Genomic DNA, 26,483 nt, shown 5'->3' with positions numbered 1-26,483 from the left:
GTGAGCGGTGTTTGTTTTTACCATAGTTCATGGTGGAGAATGGCTGCTCTTCTGAGTTTTGCTCTCTGTAGCCGTATGAATGGGAAACTACAGTGATTAGGAGCGGCATAGGCACACATAAAATTTCTTCTGAAATTTTCGCTTTCTAGTTATTATTTTCCTTTTTCCGCCTGAAATTTTGCAGCGTATCTCGCCCCGCAGTTTTGAGACAAGCTTCATATATGTTACCTCATTTTGTGCGGCTGGATCTGGAATGGTGTGCTATGACTTTTGGTGTTTATGAATTTTATAGTTTTTTTAATATTAATATTTTAGTGAAAATTTTCCCGCGCTCCTCTGCCAAACAGTTTTGACAATAGGGTTACATATGTTACATCATTTTGTGCGGCTGAAGCTGGACTAGTATGGTGTGACTTTTGGTGTTTATGACTTTTATAGTTTTTGAAATATTTAGATTTTAGTGCAAATTTAGGCCAATTCATCTTTTGGCGCCAAATAAACAGACTTCATTTGTGGTGTGTTGGCGCCATCTTTTGGTCCCATTGAAACAAATTTCAAACTTCATTTGTGGTGTGTTGGCTCTCTCTAGTGGTATGCCGGGAGTGGTACAGCCTGTCTACCCTTATTTGGATACCGTAATGATGACAATATCAATGGCGTGCACAGCCTCGCTGCTTTCAGGAACCATTGGAGGTTTTAAGGTTGCGCGAACCATTGAATAGTTACGGTAAACACAATGGCTTCTATGCTTGGTGGAAAACTCCATATCCCACAATTCATAGCACACCTCTGCCGAGTTAAACAATGGCGGCCACCACTTCGTTTTATATGTCTTTTATTAGTGTTTCTAGGTCACAAAATAAACTTTTAACATATTTTCAGGCGAGAATGTAGGTGTGTAAACTTCAAATATCTGCTTGTTTTATCAAGACATCCCATATTAGCGACAATGCTCTGACGACATCGGTCCTGCCTGACAGCTAGCCGGCTACCTAGCTAGCTGCCGCACTTGGCTGCAAATGGACAGCGAGGGGACACTCTCTCTTTCGTTTTACCTTCCCGGTCTCTCGCAAATGCTCGCACAGAATCGGAGTTACAGCTGGATGTGGAAAAAATAACTGAGTTGTTTGGTGGTGCTATAACGCGGAGCTACAACAGAGGGCAGCTATCCACCGGTGTATGACAGAAAGGACATGCCGCGAATGAGACATATGAGGCGGGGCAGGCGACCGCCGATCGCTCGACACGGGTCTGTGTTTTAGCTGGACTTATTTTTCGTTCATATGGGCCGATGATGCTGGTCGATGTGGAAAAAATAACCGAGTTGTTTGGTGGTGGCTAGCCGGAGCTACAACAGAGGGCAGCTATCCACCGGTGTGTGACAGAAAGGACATGCCGCCAACGAGACATTCGAGGCCGGGCAGGTGACCGCCGATCGACCGGTGGTTGCTAACGCGGTGGTCAATCGTGGATCAGGGAAAGCGAAGGCAGGAGCGTGAGGTGAACTGAATTTGAGGTAAGAAGTTATGAACTGCACTCTATTTGGGTCAGATATAAACCGAGTTTAGGTGTAGTTTATTTTCGTTGTGCTGACTTTTTCAATCACTTACAATAACTCGTACTGCGTTCTAGCTAGCACGACGGGAGTTTCTATACAGCTGTGTGCGCATGTTGAACTTTATGACAGCCTCCCCTGTCATTCTCTCGCCTGTTGAAACTTCAGTCATGAAACTGATCAATGATCGGCGTTTCTCTCTTGTTTGTTTATCGCGCAAAACAACAGCAGCACGTTTAAGCTTGATCAGCTGTTGTTAGAATTCATTTGCTTTTAATTTCTGGTATCAGCTGATGTTTGCTGGAGCTACAGAGTAAAAACGGCAGATGTCCTTACTGAATCATCAGAGCTGAACTGGTGATGGAGAAACAGGTTTACCCTTTAGGTGACATGAATAAGTTGAAGGGAAGTTATGAACCGTTTCTGAGAGACAAATACAGGGAGTGCAGAATTATTAGGCAAGTTGTATTTTTGAGGAATAATTTTATTATTGAACAACAACCATGTTCTCAATGAACCCAAAAAACTCATTAATATCAAAGCTGAATGTTTTTGGAAGTAGTTTTTAGTTTGAGCTATTTTAGGGGGATATCTGTGTGTGCAGGTGACTATTACTGTGCATAATTATTAGGCAACTTAACAAAAAACAAATATATACCCATTTCAATTATTTATTTTTACCAGTGAAACCAATATAACATCTCCACATTCACAAATATACATTTCTGACATTCAAAAACAAAACAAAAACAAATCAGCGACCAATATAGCCACCTTTCTTTGCAAGGACACTCAAAAGCCTGCCATCCATGGATTCTGTCAGTGTTTTGATCTGTTCACCATCAACATTGCGTGCAGCAGCAACCACAGCCTCCCAGACACTGTTCAGAGAGGTGTACTGTTTTCCCTCCTTGTAAATCTCACATTTGATGATGGACCACAGGTTCTCAATGGGGTTCAGATCAGGTGAACAAGGAGGCCATGTCATTAGTTTTTCTTCTTTTATACCCTTTCTTGCCAGCCACGCTGTGGAGTACTTGGACGCGTGTGATGGAGCATTGTCCTGCATGAAAATCATGTTTTTCTTGAAGGATGCAGACTTCTTCCTGTACCACTGCTTGAAGAAGGTGTCTTCCAGAAACTTGCAGTAGGACTGGGAGTTGAGCTTGACTCCATCCTCAACCCGAAAAGGCCCCACAAGCTCACCTTTGATGATACCAGCCCAAACCAGTACTCCACCTCCACCTTGCTGGCGTCTGAGTCGGACTGGAGCTCTCTGCCCTTTACCAATCCAGCCACGGGCCCATCCATCTGGCCCATCAAGACTCACTCTCATTTCATCAGTCCATAAAACCTTAGAAAAATCAGTCTTGAGATATTTCTTGGACCAGTCTTGACGTTTCGGCTTGTGTGTCTTGTTCAGTGGTGGTCGTCTTTCAGCCTTTCTTACCTTGGCCATGTCTCTGAGTATTGCACACCTTGTGCTTTTGGGCACTCCAGTGATGTTGCAGCTCTGAAATATGGCCAAACTGGTGGCAAGTGGCATCTTGGCAGCTGCACGCTTGACTTTTCTCAGTTCATGGGCAGTTATTTTGCGCCTTGGTTTTTCCACACGCTTCTTGCGACCCTGTTGACTATTTTGAATGAAACGCTTGATTGTTCGATGATCACGCTTCAGAAGCTTTGCAATTTTAAGACTGCTGCATCCCTCTGCAAGATATCTCACTATTTTTGACTTTTCTGAGCCTGTCAAGTCCTTCTTTTGACCCATTTTGCCAAAGGAAAGGAAGTTGCCTAATAATTATGCACACCTGATATAGGGTGTTGATGTCATTAGACCACACCCCTTCTCATTACAGAGATGCACATCACCTAATATGCTTAATTGGTAGTAGGCTTTCGAGCCTATACAGCTTGGAGTAAGACAACATGCATGAAGAGGATGATGTGGACAAAATACTCATTTGCCTAATAATTCTGCACTCCCTGTAAACACCAAGCTCCTTTTTTTGTGTAGCTGACAGCTGGTAACTGTGCAGGGGCGGATCTAGCAAAGCTTTTGCCAGGGGGCCAGGTAGGGCATTAACAGGGAAAGGGGGACACAAAGATATACTTTTCTTTCTTGCTCTCATATAAAATATTTAGCTTTTTATTAAATAGTTATCTGCATCTTACAACCACAGTTTGTATAATAATACACAAGATTGGCTGTAGACCATTGTTAATCATTCAGAACACTGTGTAAAAATAACAAAAAACAAAAAGTGAATGCAAAAGTGCATAAATATTTATTTTACGTGTTTGATGTGTGTGGCGGGGCGTGGTCTGCAGTGCCGCTGCAGGGGAGGTGGACCCACCTGAGCGGCACCTGCAATCACGCCTCTCGGGCGTAGTCTGTGCTCTCTCGGCTGTTTTTTGGGTGTGTGTCGGGCTGTGAGTTGAAAAGCTACAGCCGGCTGTTTGGGTACCGCAACCATGTGTGAAAAGTGGTCCATAACGTAATGCTTCAAAGCGTGTTCATGCAAACATTGTCGGATCTGCCGTGGTACAATGGGACTTCTGCTCATGAACCTGTGTGCACAGCGTCTGCAAATCGGCGCTGTACGAAGTAACTTCATCTTTACACAAAACTGTAAGCTGTTATCTGTGAAGCGTGAGCGGTGTTTGTTTTTACCATAGTTCATGGTGGAGAATGGGTGCTCTTCTGAGTTTTGCTCTCTGTAGCTGTATGAATGGCAAACTACACTGAATAGCAGCGGCATAGGCACATAAAATTTCTTCTGAAATTTTCGCTTTCTAGTTTATTGTTGTTCCTTTTGGGGTAGGAACTAAGTTTCATTCTGTGTTGCCTACAGGCCCCTTTAAGTGACGTAAAGGGAAGTCAAAAAAGCATGTGCAAAGATGCTAAGCTATAACTTAACTAAGTCACAAGAAGGAATAAATAAGCTGTTTTAAAGTAAAAGAAAGCTGTAAAGAAGAAGAAGAAGAAATTGGGAATTATTTTCGTGAAGGTTTTGTTCCTGAAGCGGACTCATTCCCTCACGGTTACGTGCAGCCAGCGAGGTATGTTAACTGTGTTTGTTTATCGCGTATTTGTTAACTTGGGTTTAAATGTTTATTTGTAATATTCATGTTTGGTCATTCTGTACTTTTATGTAATGACAGTTTGACGGTGGATTTTATGGTGTTTGGAGGAGAAGTGTGACGGAAGAATAAATCCATCTGTGAATGAAGAACCGTGGTGTCGTGTATTAACTGGAGGGAGTGATAGTATATTTCAGTTAAAAAGAGATACAGCAAATGTACATCAAACCTCCCCAGGGAAAGATGGTATATGGTACAGTATCTGAGAACAAATGGATAACAGCTCACAGCTGTTCTAAGATTGTTTAATGCAATTCAGGAATCAGGTAAAATACCATCTACATGGATACAGACTGTTATTGTTCCAGTTTTAACATCTAGAAATATCCATCAGACATCAAATGCTTTCAGTTAGGTAAAACTATGGAAACGTGATAACTGAAAGAATTAATTATCTGTTAGAAAGCAAATGCTTGTTTCTACCATATCAAAGTGAACTATGCAGAAGTAGATTTTTTTTTTATGTAGAAACGCTGTACAACAGGTTGTGGAGGGAAGGTGTTCTAATTAAAGTCAAAGTCAAATTTATTCATATAGCATATTTAAAACAACAACTTTTGACCAAGGTGCTGTACAATTAAGATAATGAAAAGAAATAAAAACATAGGGAGACATGATAAAAGTTAAGAAAAAGAATCATAAAATTAGAAGATTTGAGTAAGAAATAAGATAAATAAAAGTAATACAAACTCATTCTGATTTAAAAGTCATGGAGTAAAAGTGTGTTTTCAGACGGGTTTTAAAAGTTTCCAGTGTTGGGGAGGTTCTGATGTGAAGGGGCAGTTTGTTCCACAGTTTAGGAGCAGTTACAGCAAAGGCCCGATCTCCTCTGTGCTTTAATCTGGACCTCAGGACAGTCTGGAGCATTTGATCCACAGACCTCAGTGATCTTGCAGGAGTGTACCAATTTAAAGGTATGAGGGGCCTAACCCATACAATGCCTTAAAAACAAATAATAAAATCTTAATCTAAACTAAACTGGCAGCCAGTGTAATGATGCCAGTATGGGAGATATGTGTTCTTGTTTGCGTGTGCCAGTTAGTAACCATGCTGCAGCATTTTTGACCAGCTGCAAGATGACATGAAGGCGTGGATAGCTCTCTCAAAGTCTCTAAAACAGAGAAATGGCTTCATTTTAGCAAGTAGCCAAAGATGAAAGAAACTGGACTTGATTACAGCATTAATCTGTTTATCAAACGTTAGATTAGAGTCAAAAATTAGAGTCAGATTAGATACATAAGCTAAATAAGTTAGGTATAGGGGGTGAACTGTGCAACTATTAGAGTTCCTGCTCAGAAGAACATTCGAAGTCAGAGCTGGAAATATCTATTCTAATAAACATGAAGTAGAAAATGGAACAACTCAGAGCAGTGTATGTAGTTCATCATTGTCCAATATAGTGATTATTGATGGTGAGCTGTAGTCATAAAAAGTGAGATGAACATGTAGATACTGAAGAGCCAGTTCCACTGATTGTTTTCAGTTTTATAATCATGAATAAACTACAGATCTTTGTCCACCTTGATGAAAAATGAAAAGTTTGCTCTGATCGGGATGCAAAGGTGCTGCTTCCTAAAAGTAGATTCTATCGATCTGGAAGTAGCATTGACTGATAGTAGCACCACTGACTTACAATGGATGGGATTTGAGTTCAGTTTCTTGACACAACCTGTTTTTCTTTCACTTTGAATAAATGTTTTTGTGGGACTGAGGATACATTTGTTTACATTTGGAAGTTTGATGTCATCTGTTCCTCTTGTTTTCTTTAAACATGATGAAAAATCTGTTCAAAACAGAAATACAAAGAATTGAATTTCTGACAGCAGTAAATCCAACTTTATTTACAAAGAACTTTAAAATAGCACATGAGCAAAGTGATGTACAGTTAATAAGTTAAGAACAATAGATAAAATGAAACAGCAAAAAATAAATTAATTAATCAAAAAAACAAAAAAATCAACAACATACAATCAACTAAAAAACAACAGAAATAAACATAAACTAAAAACCAACATCTCACAAGGTGTCAAAGGCCAGGGTGAAGAGGGGGGGTTTCAGTAGTGATTTAAAAACAGGCAGAGAAGAAGCCTGCCTAATCTCTAAAGACAGATCGTTCCACAGCTTTGGAGCTGCTACAGCAAAAACACGATCTCCTCTAAGTTTACACTCAGTCCTGGGTACATTCAGGAACAGCTGACCAACTGACGTAAGAGAGTGGGTGGGTGTATAAGGCTGTAGCAGCTCAGAGAGATAAGATGGGGCTAGGTCATGGAGGGCTTTAAAAGCAAATAAAAGAATTTTTACATGAATCCTAAAAGAAATGGGCAGCCAGTGAAGCTAAAACAGGGGAAATGTGCTCAAACTTTCGAGTGCCAGTTAAAAGACGAGCTGCAGCATTTTTCACCCTCTGTAGATGAGTAACGTATGAAGCACCGACCCCAATATAAAGTGCATTACAGTAATCCAGCCGAGTGCTAACAAAGGTGTGGATAACTGTCTCAAAGTGCTGCTGTGACAGAATTGGCTTTAATTTTGCCAGCTGTCTGAGATGAGAGAAGCTTGATTTTACTTAATCTGACTGTCAAGCTTCAGTTCAGAGTCCACTTTGACCCCCAGGTTTGTGACAGCTGGCTTAACATACTGGGCCAAGGTATCTAAATACAGATTGGGGGTCTCAGTCAGGCTACCAAAAACCATCACCTCAGTCTTTTTGTCATTGAATTTTAAAAAGTTAAGAGACATCCAAGCTTTACTGTCATCAGCACACTGGATTAATGGCTGTACAGAATAGATCTGACCGTCTTCAGCAATGACCTGTTTTCTCAGTATAAAAGCAAGAGGGAGCAGATACTAACAAAAGAGGAGGCTGCTTAGAACTGAGCCCAGTGGGACACCACACAAGAGGGGAGCACAGAATGATACATGGTCACAGAGACTGACACAAAAAGTTTGCTCCACCAAGTAGGACGTGAACCACTCCAGTGCAGCACCTTCAGTGCCCACCACTGCTCCAAACGAGAGATTAAAACAGCAGGAATGACTGTTTCAAATGTAGCTGTCAAATTTAAAAGGACAAGAACAAAACAGTCACCAGCATCAGTAGCTAAAAATATGTCATTAAAAACTTTTAAAAGGGCAGATTTAGTGCTGTGAAAGGACTTAAAATCAGACTGGAAAACCTCTAAAACATTTTGCTTTTTCAAAAAGGCCACAAACTGGCTCTTTTGTTTATTTACAAATATCTCAGTAAATAAAAATCTGAGCTCAGTATGTTTGTGACTCTGAGATGGAGGTGAAATATGTGAACCTGGGCTGTGGTTTACTGCTCTCTTCCTGTCACAAACACTGTTTGACATCTGTTCATCTGTTGGTTTTTGTTCAGGCTGCAGGGATCATTTCTCACTGTGGGGAGCAGACTTGTAACAGGAGCAGTAGTAGGTGGCTGAATGATCAGGTTTCAGTTTCTTAATCTCTAACTCCCAGCCTTTCCCTTTTTTTACAGCTGCGAAAGTACTGTTCTCAAAAACAGGTGGAGCTTCACCGTTATCTTTATGAAAAATAAAAATAAATTTGACTGTTTCATCTTCTTTCTTCTGGAGCCAGTGTACAAAGGGCACACCGCTATCACATTGCTCAGTCCCTCCACAGCTGAAGGAGACACTTTCTCCAACTCTCCTGGTCAATGTTAAATCGTCCTGAATCAGCTCCTCTGCTGCCATGGTAACCAGTGCTGTAGAGACACAGACAGATAGATGAAGGTTAGTGTGACAGTGTTTGTTACAGGTTGAGTTTGTTGGCTCCTGATTGGCTGGAAACACTCACCTGAACAAAGACAGCACAGAGCAGCAGCTGGGAGGAAAAGCATTTTGTGCAGTGGTGTTTCCTCTGGTGAACCTGGGGAGAAGTGGCGCTCTGATGCAGCTGAGGCCAAACAAGGACGAGCTGTGAGATCAGACGAGGGCCACGTGGTTTCTAACAGGTCCTCAAAGCTCCCATCAGCCCCTGCGGCCCACAGATAAGACTGCTGCTGCTGATTGACAGCTCAGCTGAAGCTGCTGTGTGGTTTCATCGTCTTCATTTCAATCTGACAGCAGATCCAAAAATCTGGGTCACATGATGCAGAAACACTCAAACACATTCAGGTTGCTGTGAATTTAGTAACACACACTGTTATCTGTTGTTTAACAGCTGTGATGAAAACACTAAATATAGAAACGGAAAGTAAGTAAAATATAAATAAATATAAAATAGAAATGATAAATTATGAATAAATTATAAATACAAATTAATATGGTGGAAAAAATTATTTAAAAGTTCATAAATTGTAAAAAAAAAAAAAAGTACTTAAAAAAATAAAATCACATTTAACATTATTTACAGTGAAAAACTTGTTTTTTGAAACAAACACATGTGGTTCGGTTGTGTGTTTAAAATCTGTGCACACTGTGGTTCTTTCCCACATCTTCTAATGTGTTTTGTTTCAGACTGAAGGATTCATTAAACCCTTTTTAAGAATCATTCAAAATGATGATCATCAATGATAATATCTATAAACAGTAATAAAAACAGGGCTGTGTTTTACGTCAGCTTCAGCTTCATTTATTTGTACCCATGGTTAGATTTCATTTGCAGTAGGCAGTCATCCACCTTTACATACACATTTACACAACAGTACAAAAGTACTTTTTGATTCATGAAAGAGAAATAAGACAAATGTTGCCTTTGTATCATCTCTGATATAGAAGGTATCATTTGAAGATCTGAGTGAAGGACACAAATATTTTGATCTGGTGTTGTTCTACATTTTAGGACTAAAAGACAGAAGGAAGAAAGTGAAGCTGACTGTGCGAGGGGTTGAAGTCATGAAGTCAAGTGGAGGCCGCTGACTGCTGTTACTTTCTGCTGTACAGGTTAAACAGGGACTCACAGTCAGCCTGCTAGAACATTTGGATGAAGAGAAAAAGGAGGAAAAAGACTTTGAGGGAAAAATCCAATAAGATCAGCATGTTTTTAATGTGGGAATACAACAGTTTCCTCCACCATGACACACACTGGAGCCTCTTTTTGCTCACAGCTTCACTGTTTGTTTCAAAGTTCAGTTTGGAGGCCAAAATTGTTCCAACACATTTGTAAGTTTGCACTAATTTCACTGTGTGAGCCTTAATGGATGTAATCAAAGAATCAGTCAGTGAAATATGAAGCTGTGCTGTAAGTTTGGAGGAGAAAAGTGTCTCAGTGAGTTTAATGAGGTGAACACATGAATACAGAGCACTGACTGAGACGTACAGACTCCTTTAATGAGTCGGACACATTTTTGTGACTTCATTAAATGTCAAAGTCAAAAATGACACCTAACAACACACAACAAGCTGCGACCACATTATTGTCTGTTTGCTGTTTGTGTGCTTTGTTTCCTGTTATGATAGCAGGCATACAGCCATGTTCTCAATGTCTCAGCTATCATTGATTATTTCTGCTTTTCCTCTTCTATTAGGCACTTCAACTCAATGAATGACACACAGAAAGATTTCATGACTGTGTTCTTCAAAATAAGGAGAATATGTTATCTGCATCTGAATGACTCATGTTGCCTTGTTTCTACTTTGTTTGGATATTTCTGCTTTTTGGAAACGATTTTCTGAATCATTCAGTAGTTTTTGTAATAATAATGACATTTAGCAACACTTCAAAATGATTCTCCAACATTTGCTGTTCAGACTTGATGTGTTCTTACGTGTGTGATATCCAGAATGAAAAACTCAGCTCAGGTAATAAAATGGGAGCTGAGCAGACTGCAGGGGCTTCATGGTCTCTCCTTCGATTCCATTAAAGTTCATTTGTCAGCTCTGAGTTGAGGATTTGAGCTGTTTCTCTCACAGGTGAAGAACACAGATCCTTCCTGGAATCATTCTTGAAGCAGAGTTCATGCTTGTAACTGTCATTGTGTTATTAAAGTGAAAAGCCACAGCTAACGGTGTGGAGGCTGCAGAGCAGAAACCCACACAGCCCGTCTGCTGCAGGAGAGCAAGTTTGGATACAGTCAGTTTGTGCTTCACTCACACGGGTTGTTGTTTATCACACAATGAAAGTAGAATCAAATTCTTCATCTTGAAATCTTTATTATTCACACTTACAAACACAACTACACTGTTATTGCTGTTTGTTGGACTTTGAATGCATTTCAATCACTTTTCTGCACAGCTGAATGATTCTGCTGTAAAAACCGAGTCAACATGTTGCCTTTGTGTTACTTTTGTTTCAGCTGCACATTTTCAACGTTTATTTTCAGATTTCATTTTTTACAGTGACACATGTTAAATGTTCAAATATTTTTGGAACATCCATAAAAAGACAGTAATATTTAGTATTTGTATCAGTGATCATTTACTAACAGGGATTAGAAAAGAGAGACCGAATGTTTAATAATCCACATTTAACTCTTTCACTCTTTGATGCAGTTGAGGATGCTGTGTTGTTCTTTCTTTGTGATTTTTTATGTTTAAATGCAGTTTTTACTGATTTTTGTGTTGTTGATGACCTGGGAGCAGACACACAAACACACAAACAGGCTCAGATGAGGTTTTGGGGGATGACAGGAGGAGAAAAGTTCCGTTTATATAACAAATTACTTTTCTACCAGTTACTGCACTCCTCTCATTTTTATTTAATATGATTTGTCAGTTTCACTTCATAGTAAATAATCAGATAAGTCATATTTTATTTTGTAAATTAGATCTTAAAGATTCACACAGACTCTCTCACATGTACAAGAAGAATTTCAAATTAGGGCTGGGTATCGTCACTGATTTCTAGAATCGATTTAATTCCAATTCACAAGGTCCTGATTCGATTCGATTTGATGGGTTCGATTTGAATTGGGGAAATTTTGCCTCAGATATTCAGAAAAATTATCATTCTGATCATTTATCAGTACATATCCACATTTAATATATATATATAAAAAGAAAGCTGACACTTGTGAGACTTCATCAGAGGTGTAAGGATCACAGCAGATTTCTTTGTTTTAAAGTAATAGAGGATAAAACGCCTAAAAAACATGAAGGAGATTTTCCTGGCCTGGCTTTTTATAGCAGATAACCTTAAAAATATTCTGCAGTAGAACAAAAACTGAAGAAAACCATGAATCAACATATGAACATTACCTGATGCTGCTGAAGTGAAGCAGAGCAAAGTTACAGAGGTTTAATTAGGGACATGGCTAAGCATTTTGCAATTTCGCTTAATTTAAAAAGTTTAGATTTCTTCAGTATTGAACAGCAGAAATTAGGCTTTCTGGTCAGAAGTCAGAAATTCGTGACGGTGTTTATGTGAAGCAACATGTGAAGCTTAGTTTGGATCTTCTTTTGCTGCTGGTTCAGTCAGATTTGGTAGGAGAGAGACAAAGCCTATGTAAAGCAAAAAAGAAAAGAAGACGTAAACACAAAGCGCGGACCGCCGAAGCATCAGAATCAGTGAGCTGTTGACTTTCAGCCACGGTGTGTCCGTGTCCGTGTCGTCGGGCGAAAAAGCCGACATTTCACTCATTCTGATGCGTCGGCGGGTCCGCGCTTTGTGTTTACGTCTGTGCGGAATCCGTGTACCTGCTCTCATTTACGTTTTTAGCTGTTTGGTGGTTGTCAAAACTTTGTGAGGTTTAACCTGAGATTCTGGCGTTTCCGGCAAAATAAATTTATATTTAAAAATCGATTCAGGATTTTAATGAATCGATATCTTTAGAAAAGTACTGTGCAGTTATATTTCATATTTGTAAAAATATTTTTTAAGCCAGTCCATTTTTAAATTAAAATGATTAAAAATAAAATATTAATTATTAATACAATTTGAAATGATTTGTGGGTGAAGTTAATAAATATTCAGCAGTGGTTGAATCATAAAATTGATAAACGGGGTTTCTTTGTTTGGCTTTGTTTCTTTGTCCCAGTTTAATTTTAATAACAATTACATTTTTTTTAGATTTTGTAACTAGACTTTATTATTTGTATTTATTTTACTAGTCTGAGTAATTAACCAGGTTAATCAAAGCCACCTTTATTTCACGTTATATAGGAAAAAGTTCAGTATAGATCTGAACTGATGATTTCTTGTGAAATTATTTTTTTTTACAAATGTTATTGTCTTAATTTATTCACTTTTTTCAGTATTTTTAAATCATAATGGTTCTACGTGAGTTCTGTGGGATTAAATGTTTAGACTTCATCTTGTATTTTCCTGCTGTGATCGTACTAAACATCAACTCTGTAACAGCTCTGAGTTCACACTTTGTTTCTCTCACATACATGAACACAGATGCTTCCTGAATAACTTGAAGCAGAGTTCATGCTTGTAACTGTCGTTGTGTTATTAAAGTGAAAAGCCACAGCTAACGGTGTGGAGGCTGCAGAGCAGAAACCCACACAGCCCGTCTGCTGCAGGAGAGCAAGTTTATGATCTATGAATGCTGCAGTCACACAGGTTATGTATGACAGAAAATGAGAAACACATTCCTAAAATTCAAATCTTTATTTTTACTTCAAACAAATAACTACACTGTTATTGTAGCATGGTGGGTTCTGAATGCATCACCCGAGTTTTTCTGCAGAGATGTACAAAAAATAACTTCACATAAAGAATCTATACTTCATTGAAACACATGAAATATGGTTATTATATTCATTTATATTAGACATTTAAGATGATTATATGTGAAAAGATCAAATACTCAATAAAGAAACACTGAAACAAGTAGAAGTTGATTTATGTTTCTGACTGCTGAGCCAGGAAATCTGATGGTGAGAAAAGGCGAGCAGAAAACAGTCAGTCAGCATGTGTGCAGTTGGTGGACGGTCCCTTGTTTGTGAGGATCATCAGCAGAGAGAGTCCACAGCAGTACACCAGACTCTTCACTATCAGCACTGTGTACAGCAGGCAGAGCAGCTTCACCCTGCACTGAGACTGGAAGGACACTGAAGGACAGACAGACACAAAGAGACAGACAGACAGTCGGGTTATTCCTCTCAGATCAAGGAGAAAAAGGCCAAATAGAAACAGTCACAGCTTCTTCTTCAAGTGGATGAATTGATGTAGTGTTTGTGTCCACTTGGGGGCAGAAGAACTCCACAAGCAGCTAACAAACTGATCTCTGACATATTATGGTCTGTCTGCTGTTTGGTGCTGAGCAGCTAGTGTACAGTGGCTTTATCAGAGCTTGTTGGATGAAGATTTGATCAATTAGTGACACTTTAAGTCCCTAAACTTGTTCCAGCTCCCTCATTGGACATTGGAGCTGTCCATGCAGAGAGGCAGCAGGTGATCTTACAGTCAGCTGGCTGCAGAGCTGGCAGGTCTGCTGGCTCTCTCTCTGGAGGACAGGAGGCTGCTGGAGCTGGAACCTCTGAAACAGAAAAGGAGTCAAATGTTTGGAGCTGCAGTGAGAAATGTCAGTCCTCTGCTCCTCTGCTCTCTTTGACAGCATCTCCACATGAAGCTGAATCACTGCTGAACACAGTCACCAAGCCTTCATTACCTTGTTGTGTTTGGGCCTCCACTGTGCCCCCCTCGTGCTTCACCCAGCAGCTACATTTATATGTGCTGTTCTCCTGCTCATGGATCAGTGAGATGGAGGCACTGCGTCCCGACTCTCTGAGCTCCAGCTCCTCCAGCCGGCTGTTCTTCTTCTGTCTTTTACACGACAGCTGGACCAGATGAGGAAACATGGCTGGGGGCACACACAGCAGGGAGCTGTTCCCCTTCACGTGGACTCTGGGTCCTGCTGGTTGAAAAACACGGAGATTATGTTCTGTTGTTTCCTCGTTTTAGCTTTATAAGAAATATTTGAAAACATAAATGGTGAGATGGTGATGTGGTGGTTTGCGCTGTAGCCTCAAAGGGAGAAGGCTGTGGGTTCAGACCTGCTGGTCGGGTGGGGCTCTGCTGTGTGTTTGCATGAACTCTCGGTGCCTGTGTTGTTCTTTTCTGGGTGCTCTGATTTCCATCTACAATCCAAAGACAAGTTTCTTCAGTTAACTGGTGATTCTGAATTGTGTGAGTACCACTGGTTCTGTTTGTGTTTGCCTTGTGATGGACTCACAGTGTGTCAGTGATGTTCCCTCTTTTATCCACTGCCAGCTTGAACAAACTCTCTCCTTTTAGGACTTTTATGGTTAATTTCATAATAATAACAAAGACATTTAACATATATTTTTTTATTATTTAAAACTTTAATAAAAAATTTCTGAGCTCACAGTCTTGAGATAAAATCTTAAATATTTAATATTACACACTTTAATTCAGGGGCGATTTTAGCCCATTTTTGAGGGTGCTGAAGCACCCCCAAAATGAATCAAAGCACCCCCAAAGATTTCTTACTTTTTTTGGACAATATTTGCTGTTTGTGTGACACACTGCTAAAAATATAAAAACCATACAGTACTTGGTTGAGACATAAAATTTTAACAACAAAAGTATAGATAACACCCCCCCCCCCCAAAATGGTTTGTTCCAGCTCGGCTCTCCCCTACTCTGGCTCTAGCGGCGTTGCTGCCAGAGTGGCTGAGACGCAGCAGGGCGGAGGTGTAAGTGCCTGGCTTAAAACAGGACATATTAGCTGCATTTAACCTTCAGTTACTCTTTATATAGTTAGGTAGGAGTCATAACATGTTCCTTTTTAGCTGAAAAACCTTACACCCAGGTAACCTCCAGTGTTGAAAACACGTTTTCCGACGATGTTTGCTACTCTACAATCCGTCCTGCTCTGTAGTAAAATCAGCAACATTTGACCGTCCTGCTGCTCCCATTGAAATGTATATAGCCAACTGAAAATCTAAAACTTAAAACTGTCCGTAGCCTACTGTTGTTACCACTGTCCTGTTTGAAATGGATACTAACTAGCTAACTGACTGAATGCCCATCAACCTTATAACTCCTGTTGTGTGTGTGTGTGTGTGTGTTTGTGTACAGAGAGACAGCCAGGTTCATAAGGGATATAAGGAAGTTTTTTCAAAAAAAGGAGCCACATTCAGGTAAAAGTGTAAAATCAAATGATCCGTCAATCAAAAATAATGTTGGATCAGTGTTTCAATATTCATATCTTTTATTAGATGTTCATGTGGTTTGGTTATTTCCCTTTTGGTTCAAAGTAAACTGAGAGAGGACTTTTTGTTAGTGATCTTAATGGTATTTTTTCATATTAATGTAATTTTTCATCTAATTGAATACAGTCTATTTGTGTATGATTGTCAGTCCAAAGAGGGAGTGTCAGGGTTCCTGGGTCGGTGACCCAGCGTTTTCAGTTCATGTTCTGTTTTCACCACTCCTGCCATTTCCTGTTTCATTATGTTCAGCTGTGTATTCGCCTGTGTCCAATTATCGTCATCATCCAGTCTGTGTATTTAAGTTCCTCAGTTTTACCACTTCTCTGTCGTGTCATTGATGTTCTCGTGATGTTATCTTGTCGCTTCCTTCTGTGTTCAGTCAGCTAGCCATTCTGTCTTTCAGCCAGTCAGTCCTTCATTCATTCATCCAGTCAGTCGTCCAGCCAGCCAGCCCTGTCCTACTTCAGTTCTGTTTGTTCACTCCGTTGAAAATAAACACCGACCTTCACCTACCTACCTGTGAGTCCAGCGTTTGGGTCCTCCTTTTCTCATCCACGACACTATCCTGACAGGGAGAGAGGAAAGAGGGGAACGTGAGGAGAAAGTACAAGGTCAGGAAGAACCAGGTAAGGAAACAGACAGGGAACAGTGACAGGCAAAACAGAAACTGTTAAACTGGCAAAGAGAAAAAACCTGATTTTACTCATACAATCAGGAAGTTGTGTTCTCCCTATATTAAAGCTGCTATACAGAATCTGCAAAACAAACTGGGTTGAAACATTTTTGACCCTCTTTAGCAACATTCCAACATAACATTATAATTGATTGGGGAGATTAAAATTAATGATATATTTTTATGTGGTTCAGCCACAACTCTACTAAAACCTCAGCCAGTAATAGGTAGGCCAACTTTTGGACCATCCAGTTGTCTGTATGACTGCTGCAGTACAGTATCAGAAAGTGCCAAACAGCCCTGGTGGAATGAGGAGCTGTAAAGAGAAGCAGAGTGCTCTGTTTATATTCTAAAAGTGTTTTAAGCTTGTTTCAAAGATTCTGTACAGCAGCTTTAAATGTTTTCCAAAAGCACACATACACTTATCAGTGTTTCTCAAACTTTTTACAGTGTGTACCACCTGAGAAAAATGTCAAGCTCTCCCAAGTACCACTATGAAAGCATGAAACTCATAAATCTTACAACACAAAATTAGTATTATTAAATTAGTAAAATTAGTATCTGCAGTAAAGATTTTTATTTGTAATAATTTATTCTGTTTTGGGAGTGTTTTTTTTTTATGTATCTGTATTATATTATACATACACATTAAAAGTGAATCTCTGTCCAAATGCACTCAGTTTACTTCTTACTCACTTTGAGCATCATTCATCATTTTCCCCCAGTAATTAAGGTTAGGATATGTATTTTTTTTTTTTTTTATTCCAATCCATTCTTCTTTTGCAGCATTTAAATAACCTTTATCAGATTTGATGGTTTTGTTACAGACTTTTCAAAAAAAGTGTTTTTTCTTTCACAAATGTGGGATTAAATTGTGTTAAAATGTACAAACAGTGATGTCATGTTTTGAGACGAGGACCCAGGCACAGAGAGACTTGTTGAATTTAAGAATCTTATGATTTAAGAAAGAAATTTGCAGACTTGCACAGAGATGGTAAAATTATGATGACTGATAACGGAGATGAAGACAACAGACGATGAGGACAGGGAGGAACAGGGGTTTAAATGCATCCAGGAGACAGTCAGAGAGAACTCGGGACAACTGGAGACATTTAAGGATGCAGGGACTGACAGAGACAGGGAAGAAGTCTCATCGTGACGTGTAAAGTTTATCTTGCCTGGCTGGGCAGCTCTCTGGGTGCTCAGCACCCCAAAGCTCTAATCTAGAATCGCCCCTGATTAGAAGTATTTAGCTGAAGTGTATTTTATTTATGTTAGTCCTTTTTTTTTAAACTTGTAGTTTTAATTTGGAAGATTATTGTGATATTGAAATATGAAAATAAAATTATATTTATTATTTTTCATCGCTCAAATAAGCGTCACACTCGCGGAAGCCGGTGTACCCGCCGAAACGCCGTGCATTTATCCAGACCTCAGATAGGCCAATTATGAATCTTCGGATCCACATTATGTTGGCAGTTGTTCTCCACCGTGAACTATGTTAAAACAAACACCGCTCATGCCTCACAGATGACAGCTTACAGTCCTGCGTAAAGATGAAAGTGACCCGCTGCTTTTCAGCATCTCTTTATTGACCACTTTTCACACACGGTTGCTGACGCATACAGCCGGCTGTAGCGTTTCAGCTCACAGCCCAACACACACCAACACAACAGCATAGAGAGCACAGACTTTAAGGCGGCGAAGCGCGATTGCGGGTGCCGCTTAGGTGCGTCCGCCTCCCCTGCAGCGGCACTGCAGATCACGCCCCGCCACACACATTAACCAGGTAAAATACACGTTTAGGCAGAATTTTGCAAATATCTATTTTTCATTTTTTAGCAGCATAGTGCTTTTTTTCCAATTATTTTTTTAAAAGTCAGGTCAAGGCTCCAAAAGCGATATGAGGCTCACAACAGTTTTTGTTTGCTACATGGATCATTTTAGTTCAGCTGGGTGTCTTTACTTTTGTTATATTTCTTTAAGAGTTCAAATGTGTTAATTACATAAATAAAATGTAATTTTCTCTGTAGCACTTCAAGGATTTCATAAGCAGCACACCTTAGTTGCTCTGTGGATTCTTTTAAAAAGCAGTTAAAAACGTTTCTGTACAAACAAGCCTTTTGTTGATCTACGTATTTTATATTCTTTACATTATTTACATTTGATCTTTTATATTGTGTATAATGTCTATTGATTGTATTGTTTATTTTATTATTTGTGTACAGCGCTTTGTGACTGCCTGTCTGTGAAAAGCACTTAATAAATAAACTTTACTTACTTACTTTAGTTGTTCACACAAAGCATAAGGTAAAAAAAAAACCAATATATACAGTGTTATCTTCATTTTAGATGTCAAAAGTATTTGCGGCTCCCAGTGTTTTCTTTTGCGTGGAAACTGGGTCCAAGTGGCTCTTTCGGTATTAAAGGTTGCAGACCCTGGCATATAGTCAGGGCTGGACCAGGTGACCCTGAATCCTCCCTTAGTTATGCTGCAATAGACGTAGGCTGCCGGGGATTCCCATGATGCATTGAGTTTTTCGTCTTGATGCATTCTTAATCATCCAGGTAAGTAAATCTCCAAAGTTGATTCTGTTCATCTGGACGTAGCCTTTTCAGTGGGAGAAACGTTTCGTCACTCATCCAAGTGACTTCTTCAGTCTCAGCTGACTGCAGGTTTCCCGAATCTTATAAACAGTACATTTGCATAATGACTGAAACCAGCCCACTGAAGGAATGGGCTGGGAGGTCAGTTCCTTCATCATGATTATGCAAATTCTGATTATGCATCATGCTAAGATAGTTTCTTTTGACTTGGAACCAAATAATGAACAAGAGTGACTTCATTCATCATGAAAAACAAACATCCTCAGCTGTATTTTCTTTTCAGAGTTAAATTACAAACACTTAATGTGGAACAAGTTTTCTGTTATTCATTTGGACATGATGATCTAATAAATATAAATCTGACAGAATTGAATTTCTGACAGCAGTAAATAAAAATCTCCCTGAGCTCAGTATGTTTGTGACTCTGAGATGGAGGTGAAATCTGTGAACCTGGGCTGTGGTTTACTGCTCTCTTCCTGTCACAAACACTGTTTGACATCTGTTCATCTGTTGGTTTTTGTTCAGGCTCCAGGATCATTTCTCACTGTGGGTATCAAGCTTCCAACAGGAGCAGTAGTAGGTGGCTGAATGACGGACTTTAATTTTATCTAACTTCAAACGTACATTGTTTTCTCTTTTCATTGCTGAGAAATCATTTTTTTGAGGATGGTTGTAACCTGTATAAACTTGACCACTGTTCTTGTTAATATACAGAACAGCTCTAAATGTTTCTGTTTCTTTCTTCTGATACCAGAATATATAATCAAGATCACACTGATTAATCCCTCCACAGCTGAAGAAGACACTTTCTCCAACTCTCCTGGTCAGTGTTAACCATTCTGAATCAGCTGTTGTGCTGCCATGGTAACCACTGCTGTAGAGACACAGACAGATAGATGAAGGTTAGTGTGACAGTGTTTGTTACAGGTTGAGTTTGTTGGCTCCTGATTGGCTGGAAACACTCACCTGAACACAGACAGCACAGAGCAGCAGCTGGGAGGAAAAGCATTTTGTGCAGTGGTGTTTCCTCTGGTGAACCTGGGGAGAAGTGGCGCTCTGATGCAGCTGAGGCCAAACAAGGACGAGCTGTGAGATCAGACGAGGGCCACGTGGTTTCTAACAGGTCCTCAAAGCTCCCATCAGCCCCTGCGGCCCACAGATAAGACTGCTGCTGCTGATTGACAGCTCAGCTGAAGCTGCTGTGTGGTTTCATCGTCTTCATTTCAATCTGACAGCAGATCCAAAAATCTGGGTCACATGATGCAGAAACACTCAAACACATTCATGTTCCCACAAACACATTCAGGTTGCTGTGAATGTAGTAACACACACTGTTACTGCTGAATCATTTGCTCATCAAGTGTACAATATATTTCATTGTTAACACTTTTTTTGCTCTTGTGTTTTTTTTCGTACTTTATGTGTCGTGTGGCAGCTTTGAAAATTCTTTAAGTGTAACAGCCTCAATAAGCAAAAAAGCTTTTTCACTGATTTCCATTTGTCTTTGTAGAAATTACTCATGCATGGTGACGCCTACAGTGATCTTTAGAATGTTAGTTATAACATGTTATGATTGCTTGTAAATGTTCTCTTTCTGCACATTAGAAGCAGTTGTTCTAAAGATATAAATGCACATATATCTCACTTAGTGTCATTTCTGTTTTGAGTGTTATTTTGAAGCTTGGAAATTTTCAATAAATGTAACTGCATCATTCACTGTCTCATAGATATTTGATTGTTCATAGTTTACTTGTGTTTGAACTTATTGGCGAAAGAATCAATCTTACTAGTCTGCACAGACTCCTCTGACATGTCTAAGAACTTTTTGACTGAACAACTAAAACAATGATGTGTTGATGTAAAACAAACAGCTTTCTGTGTTTGTTAAAAACATGTCTTGTTTGTCTGTTTGTGTTTCTGTGGCTGTGTGGTTTGTGCTGTTTTGGCCTGATTAACAGACATTCAGTGACTTAGTGTTGCTCTCTTGGTCTCAATTTAAACACTAATTAAAATCAAAAGTATTAATGAATATTTAATTGTACTCTCTATAATGTCATATTTCGTCTTCATCTTGTGTTTAGTCTCAAACTCTGTAATAAAATGGGAGCTGAGCAGACTGCAGGGGCTTCATGGTCTCTGCTTTGATTCCATTAAAGTTCATTTGTCAGCTCTGAGTTGAGGATTTGAGCTGTTTCTCTCACAGGTGAAGAACACAGATCCTTCCTGGAATCATTCTTTAAGCAGAGTTCATGCTTGTAACTGTCATTGTGTTATTAAAGTGAAAAGCCACAGCTAACGGTGTGGAGGCTGCAGAGCAGAAACCCACACAGCCCGTCTGCTGCAGGAGAGCAAGTTTGGATATAGTCAGTTTGTGGTTCACTCACACGGGTTGTTGTTTATCACACAATGAAAGTAGAATCAAATTCTTCATCTTGAAATCTTTATTATTCACACTTACAAACACAACTACACTGTTTGACATTTGAAAATCAACCAAAAACAAATCAAACAGAAAACTTGTGATAAAAATATACCTGATGATTTTTGTTACTACAATAAAAGTCACAATAAGTACAAAAAGAATTCTAACTCAGAGTAACAATACATGTAAAGATGTATTTATTTCAGATGATCTTCTAACTATTGAATCAAAAGCCAAAATAAGCACAACACATCATAACTAACATTTGTGATACTGATCAAAGTGATGAATGAGATGAATTGATGAGATCTGATGGTGAGAAAAGGTGAGCAGAAAACAGTCAGTCAGCATGTGTGCAGTTGGTGGACGGTCCCTTGTTTGTGAGGATCATCAGCAGAGAGAGTCCACAGCAGTACACCAGACTCTTCACTATCAGCACTGTGTACAGCAGGCAGAGCAGCTTCACACATTGTAGAAACTTCTGATACCAGGCAGAAACTTCTGAAACAGAAAAGAGTTAAACGTTTTGAGCTGCAGTGGGAAACATCAGTGATATTCTTGTTTGCTGAACACAGTCACCAAGCTTCTTTACCTTGTTGTGTTGGAGTCTCCACTGTGCCCCCCTCATGTTTGAGGTAGCATCTGTACATGTATGTGAAGAGATCATCACGATCAACCACCCTTATGGCTACCACCTGTCCCGTCTGTCTGAGCTCCAGCTGCTCTCCCTCAGCAGGGGCAGCTCCTCCGGTTCTCCGCCGTTCTTCTTCTGTCTTTTCCAGGAGAACTGGACCAGAGGAGGAAACATGGCTGAGGCCACACACAGCAGGGAGCTGTTCCCTCCAGGTGGGCTCTGGATGCTGCTGGGTACACGCTCACCACGGGCTTCACTACCTGCTCATCTGAAGTTTGACAGCAGCAACAAGCAGCACAGACACACATTCACACAGTCAGCAGCAGCTTCCAGCACTGCACTGCATTCAGTCTGATCCTGGAAACTACATGGACTCTGATCACTAAACTACTCATCAATACAGCACAAAGTTCACTACATACACTGGATTCAGCTTCATATCAAACACAGTCATCACCTCATGTCATCATGGCTCACATGTGGAACACTCAACATGATTTTTAAAATCAAATTAAATTCCTTTCAGCTTCATTTGTCATGTGTTGCATGTTATTGTTTTATAGAAACTTAATTCAGTCCAATTTTAAAATATATATATTTGTCTTCATACAAGTGAAAATGTATTTTTCTTATTGGTCCTTAGACACGAGTTCTACAGAGATACTCTTCTGTCCAAAGATAAATTCATGTTTTTCATATTGTTTTGTACTATTAATAAAATTACATATCATTTCACAAATTCAATTCAGCAGATAAAATTTCCATTCTTCTTGTCTTTGATATATTTTACCATAAACACCATATTTGTTTTTCAGACTATTTATTCTTAAAACTTTTTGTGTAAAAATTGGAAAAGTAATGCAGTGATTATTTTAAGTTATGTTTTTATTCATATAAAAACTGTAGCAAACATTTTAAAACACTAAACTGAAATGGTGAATGAAACGTTTTCATAATACGAGATATACTTCATGATATTTTAGTCATAAATACAAATTATATGACAAATTATATTTAATAAAATTCGTATTGAAAGTATTCTGAAATTTAAGTATTATTAACTTTTTATTGTCACGTACAAATCCACACACACGACTTAATCTCAGAAATACATATCGGAGTTTAACAATGTCATATTCATCCTAAATTTATATGTCATATCATTTCTGAGTTTCCTAACCAGTATCTGTTTTATAATTTTTTTTACCAGAAGACACTTTTTGAAGTAGCTACATGAATGTTTGACTATTAAAAAATTTGTTCTCAACATAAAGCAAATATTTCCTGAACCATATTTGTTAATTTATATTAATTAAATTTTAACATCAAATATGATCTTGTGTTCAAAAACCAGCAGATGGTGCAGAATTACTGAGATGATCAAATCCTAAATATTTGTAACATCACTAATATTTGAAGAAATAAAGAATAACTTTAGTTGTTCAGTGAGATTTCAACATGTTTTCAGAGATTATTGAGCTTTTCTTATGTAACAATGGCTGCAGATGAATTCTCTACTAATGATGAAAAAACTAACATGTAAAGCCTGAAGCAGCAGAAACTGACTTTAAACACATTTTCAGCTTCTACAATAAAACAACTGAAGGAAAATAAATGTTTGTTCTTACCTGTTACAGACAGTTTAGTTCCAGAGCCCAAGATGGAGTAACCGCATCCCACAGTGAGACAGACTGCTACAAAAACCTGTCTGCTGTTGAATGTGTCAGCTGAGGTGAATGAGTCCAAATGAGGAAGCAGGATCATATTTCAGCTCCATGATGTGTTTCTCTAATGTTCATATCAACATGACTGTCTCTCTTCTCTTTTCTTTTAGCCACACTAGCAGCACGGCTCTGATGTTAATGTCAGTCTGTGGTCAGTCCACTACTTTAGTCCACATGAAAATAGAAATCACTATATAAGCACCAGTCCATTTATCCCATCAATGATACCACCACTACAATGAAACGTGCTGCTGATAGTATCATGGTTTGGCCCATCTGGCTCACCATCATTAATCACACAATCAATTTTGAATTATAGCAGCAAATTCTAAAGAAAACTATCAGAACATCTGTCTGTGAACTGAATCTCAGGAGAAGTGGGCCATGCAGCACCACAATGACACAAACCAGTCACGTTTGTTTTCTTTGTTCCAATAATGGTGAAAGAAAATAATCCAGTGAATCCAGCGAGTGATGTGATGAGTCTCTGATGTCTTTCTGATGTGTTTTGTTGCGTCTTCAAACCAACCTGGTGTATTTTAGAAGTGAACATGTTAGTCTGCACAGCTCTTCTATTTTCAACACTGACAGGATTCCTTTGCTGTTTCTTCTGTCCTGCACATTTACTGCAGGTGCTCCAGCCGAGGAGGAGCAGGAACCACCAGAACTGCCAAACCCCACTGACACATCACCACACCACAAGTGTCACACTCACAGAGAGACGAAGAAAACAGAGGGAGGAAAGATAGATGGTGGTAGGCAGCAGAGGATCAGGGGACCATAACACATCTTACACAGTTATTAACTAATGAGCTCATTGACTAATCTGAAACATCACTTGATTTTCTAACAGATTCACTGGAGTTTCAGCTCACAGTGGATCTGCACATGACCAGCTGAAGACCTTCAAGAGCTAACTTTACGTTTAAACACACTTGGGTTAAACACACAGTTGTACTTCAGAAACTGTGGCAAATTGTTTAAGGCAACAACATCAAGTTAGTAGAGTGGCATCAAAATCTGATCTCAGTTAAAAAACAGTTTCTGTCGTAACAGGTTGAGAAAGAGAGAGTGACATCCCCGAAGGGGTCAAAGGATTTACATCCAGCCTTATGTGTTTGACCCATTTTATGGTCTCGCTGTAAAAAAAGAGCTTTATCACATCTGCTAGTAGTAATTCAACTTTGATTATAACTTTGATTAAAAATAGGTATGAGCCTGATCAGTATGTCAAATGAGAAATGTAACTTTAGCAATGAAATCTGTTGATTTATGTAAGACTGTGATTGATGACTACCAACCAGAGGGAGGAGAGGTGGGGAGTGAGCACTTGACAGACCATAAATGTCATTACTGTGTGCGGCAGGCAGGATGGAGGACCAATGTGAGACTCCAGGAGGTGAAAAGTGCACTAACACAGCTTATTACTGAATACAATAAATTGCTAAACTGAAAATACAAATAAACTAAACAGGCTGGCAGACAGCACCACAGTGTAAGATGAGGGAGATGAAACACTGAAGGAACACACAGGGCTTAAATACACACAGGATCAATTAAGAATGTGAGACAGGAGGGAAACACAGCTGGGACAAATCAGACCTGAAGAGCCAAGGAAAGCAAAACTAGAAACCGACATGAGACACAGACATTCAAATTAAAACAGGAACAGAACACAGAAGCGAGCTTGACAAGGGATACAGCTGACAGGGAGAAAGAGCAATAATGGCTGTGTCCCAATCCAACGACCGCACGCTTCGAGTAAGCATTTTGAGACCTATTATGTCACAGCGACGCGTATGGGCTCAAATTGTGGTCATAATATTTGTACTTGTAAATCAGGATTTGTATGTGTAAAAAGAATTTGTGTGTGTGTAAAAAGATTTGTGTGGACTTAGCCAAAAAATACGTGTGAACTCTGCACTCAAGTTTCAAGTTACATGTACGAATTTTGACCCTATTTTCTTCCTTTCATCCAGTGGCATGTCTAGAAATTTTGTTGGGGGGCCAGTAGGGCACAGATTTGGAGAAGGTGGCAGATGTAATGGCAGATATGTTAAAAAGAATTCTATCAACCGTTAACCATAATTCAATAACCTATAAACCTAATAACCGAATGTGCTTTAACTCTTATTAGAATGAGATTTAACCACTACGGTGCAAAGTTTTAGATACTGCGTGATGAAGTAAAGAGATACAATCAGTGCTTTGTCAGTGTTTACTCAGCATTCAAGGACAGCAATTTGCATAGTATTTTACTGACATATAGTGCACATATGTTTTGGGCAAAAACATTTTGAATATTAAAATACAAACATTTTTAACATACAATTGGCAAATTAGCCAATGCAAAACTTTATCTGGCTATTAAAAAAAGAAGATAATCTTCTCACAAACTGGTGTTTGATTTTGAAACAGGAAAAAAGTGGGGAAACAACTGAAAAGACAAACATTTGAATGAAACCTGGAAGCAAGTAAATACTTTCTATGCTGCCTTATGGTAAACTTTGGTAATATTGATGTATAAAGAACAACACTGGCTGATGATGAAATATAGTCAGCTGGCATGGTGACACTGCCAGTATTAACCTGCAGGGCTGGACTGGGACAAAAAATCAGGCATTTTGACCAGAG

The 26,483-nt window shown here is 39.2% G+C and overlaps 2 protein-coding genes and 1 long non-coding RNA gene across 5 annotated transcripts in view; all 3 read right to left on the bottom strand.

Annotated features, from left to right (window-relative positions):
* The window catches only part of LOC109200455 (uncharacterized), a 37,137-nt gene extending 28,369 nt beyond the window's left edge, over positions 1-8,768 (bottom strand). Inside the window, exons 1-3 of the mRNA XM_019356028.2 lie at positions 8,522-8,768; positions 8,117-8,429; positions 2,269-2,280 (exon numbers count right to left, since the gene is read on the bottom strand). Coding sequence (XP_019211573.1) covers positions 2,269-2,280; positions 8,117-8,429; positions 8,522-8,564 — 368 coding nt within the window. The 5' untranslated portion in view covers positions 8,565-8,768. The remainder of the gene's footprint in view (positions 1-2,268; positions 2,281-8,116; positions 8,430-8,521) is intronic.
* A 4,436-nt stretch (positions 8,769-13,204) lies between these two features.
* On the bottom strand, positions 13,205-23,933 carry LOC109200461 (uncharacterized). Of its 2 annotated transcripts, none has more exons than XM_019356030.2 (5): positions 23,754-23,933; positions 14,608-14,691; positions 14,223-14,468; positions 14,016-14,090; positions 13,205-13,662 (listed from the first exon to the last, which is right to left on the bottom strand). In XM_019356030.2, the coding sequence occupies exons 1-5, from the start codon at positions 23,887-23,889 to the stop codon at positions 13,514-13,516; spliced, it is 690 nt and encodes a 229-aa protein (XP_019211575.1). In that variant the 5' UTR covers positions 23,890-23,933; the 3' UTR covers positions 13,205-13,513. The 2 variants fall into 2 exon arrangements, with proteins under 2 accessions (XP_019211575.1, XP_019211576.1); XM_019356031.2 differs by having other exon boundaries at positions 14,223-14,465.
* Positions 19,948-22,180, bottom strand: LOC109200462 (uncharacterized). 2 transcript variants are annotated; one of them, XR_003217344.1, is made up of 3 exons: positions 22,084-22,180; positions 21,755-21,992; positions 19,948-20,215 (listed from the first exon to the last, which is right to left on the bottom strand). It is a non-coding gene; the product is annotated as an uncharacterized LOC109200462 (long non-coding RNA). The 2 variants fall into 2 exon arrangements; XR_002060639.2 differs by lacking the exon at positions 19,948-20,215 and having other exon boundaries at positions 21,493-21,992.
* Positions 23,934-26,483: the final 2,550 nt, after the last annotated feature.

The sequence above is a fragment of the Oreochromis niloticus genome, unplaced genomic scaffold, assembly GCF_001858045.2.
Source record: "Oreochromis niloticus isolate F11D_XX unplaced genomic scaffold, O_niloticus_UMD_NMBU tig00000417_pilon, whole genome shotgun sequence".
Classification (NCBI taxonomy): domain Eukaryota; kingdom Metazoa; phylum Chordata; class Actinopteri; order Cichliformes; family Cichlidae; genus Oreochromis; species Oreochromis niloticus.
This window is presented reverse-complemented; position numbering and strand designations above follow the sequence as displayed.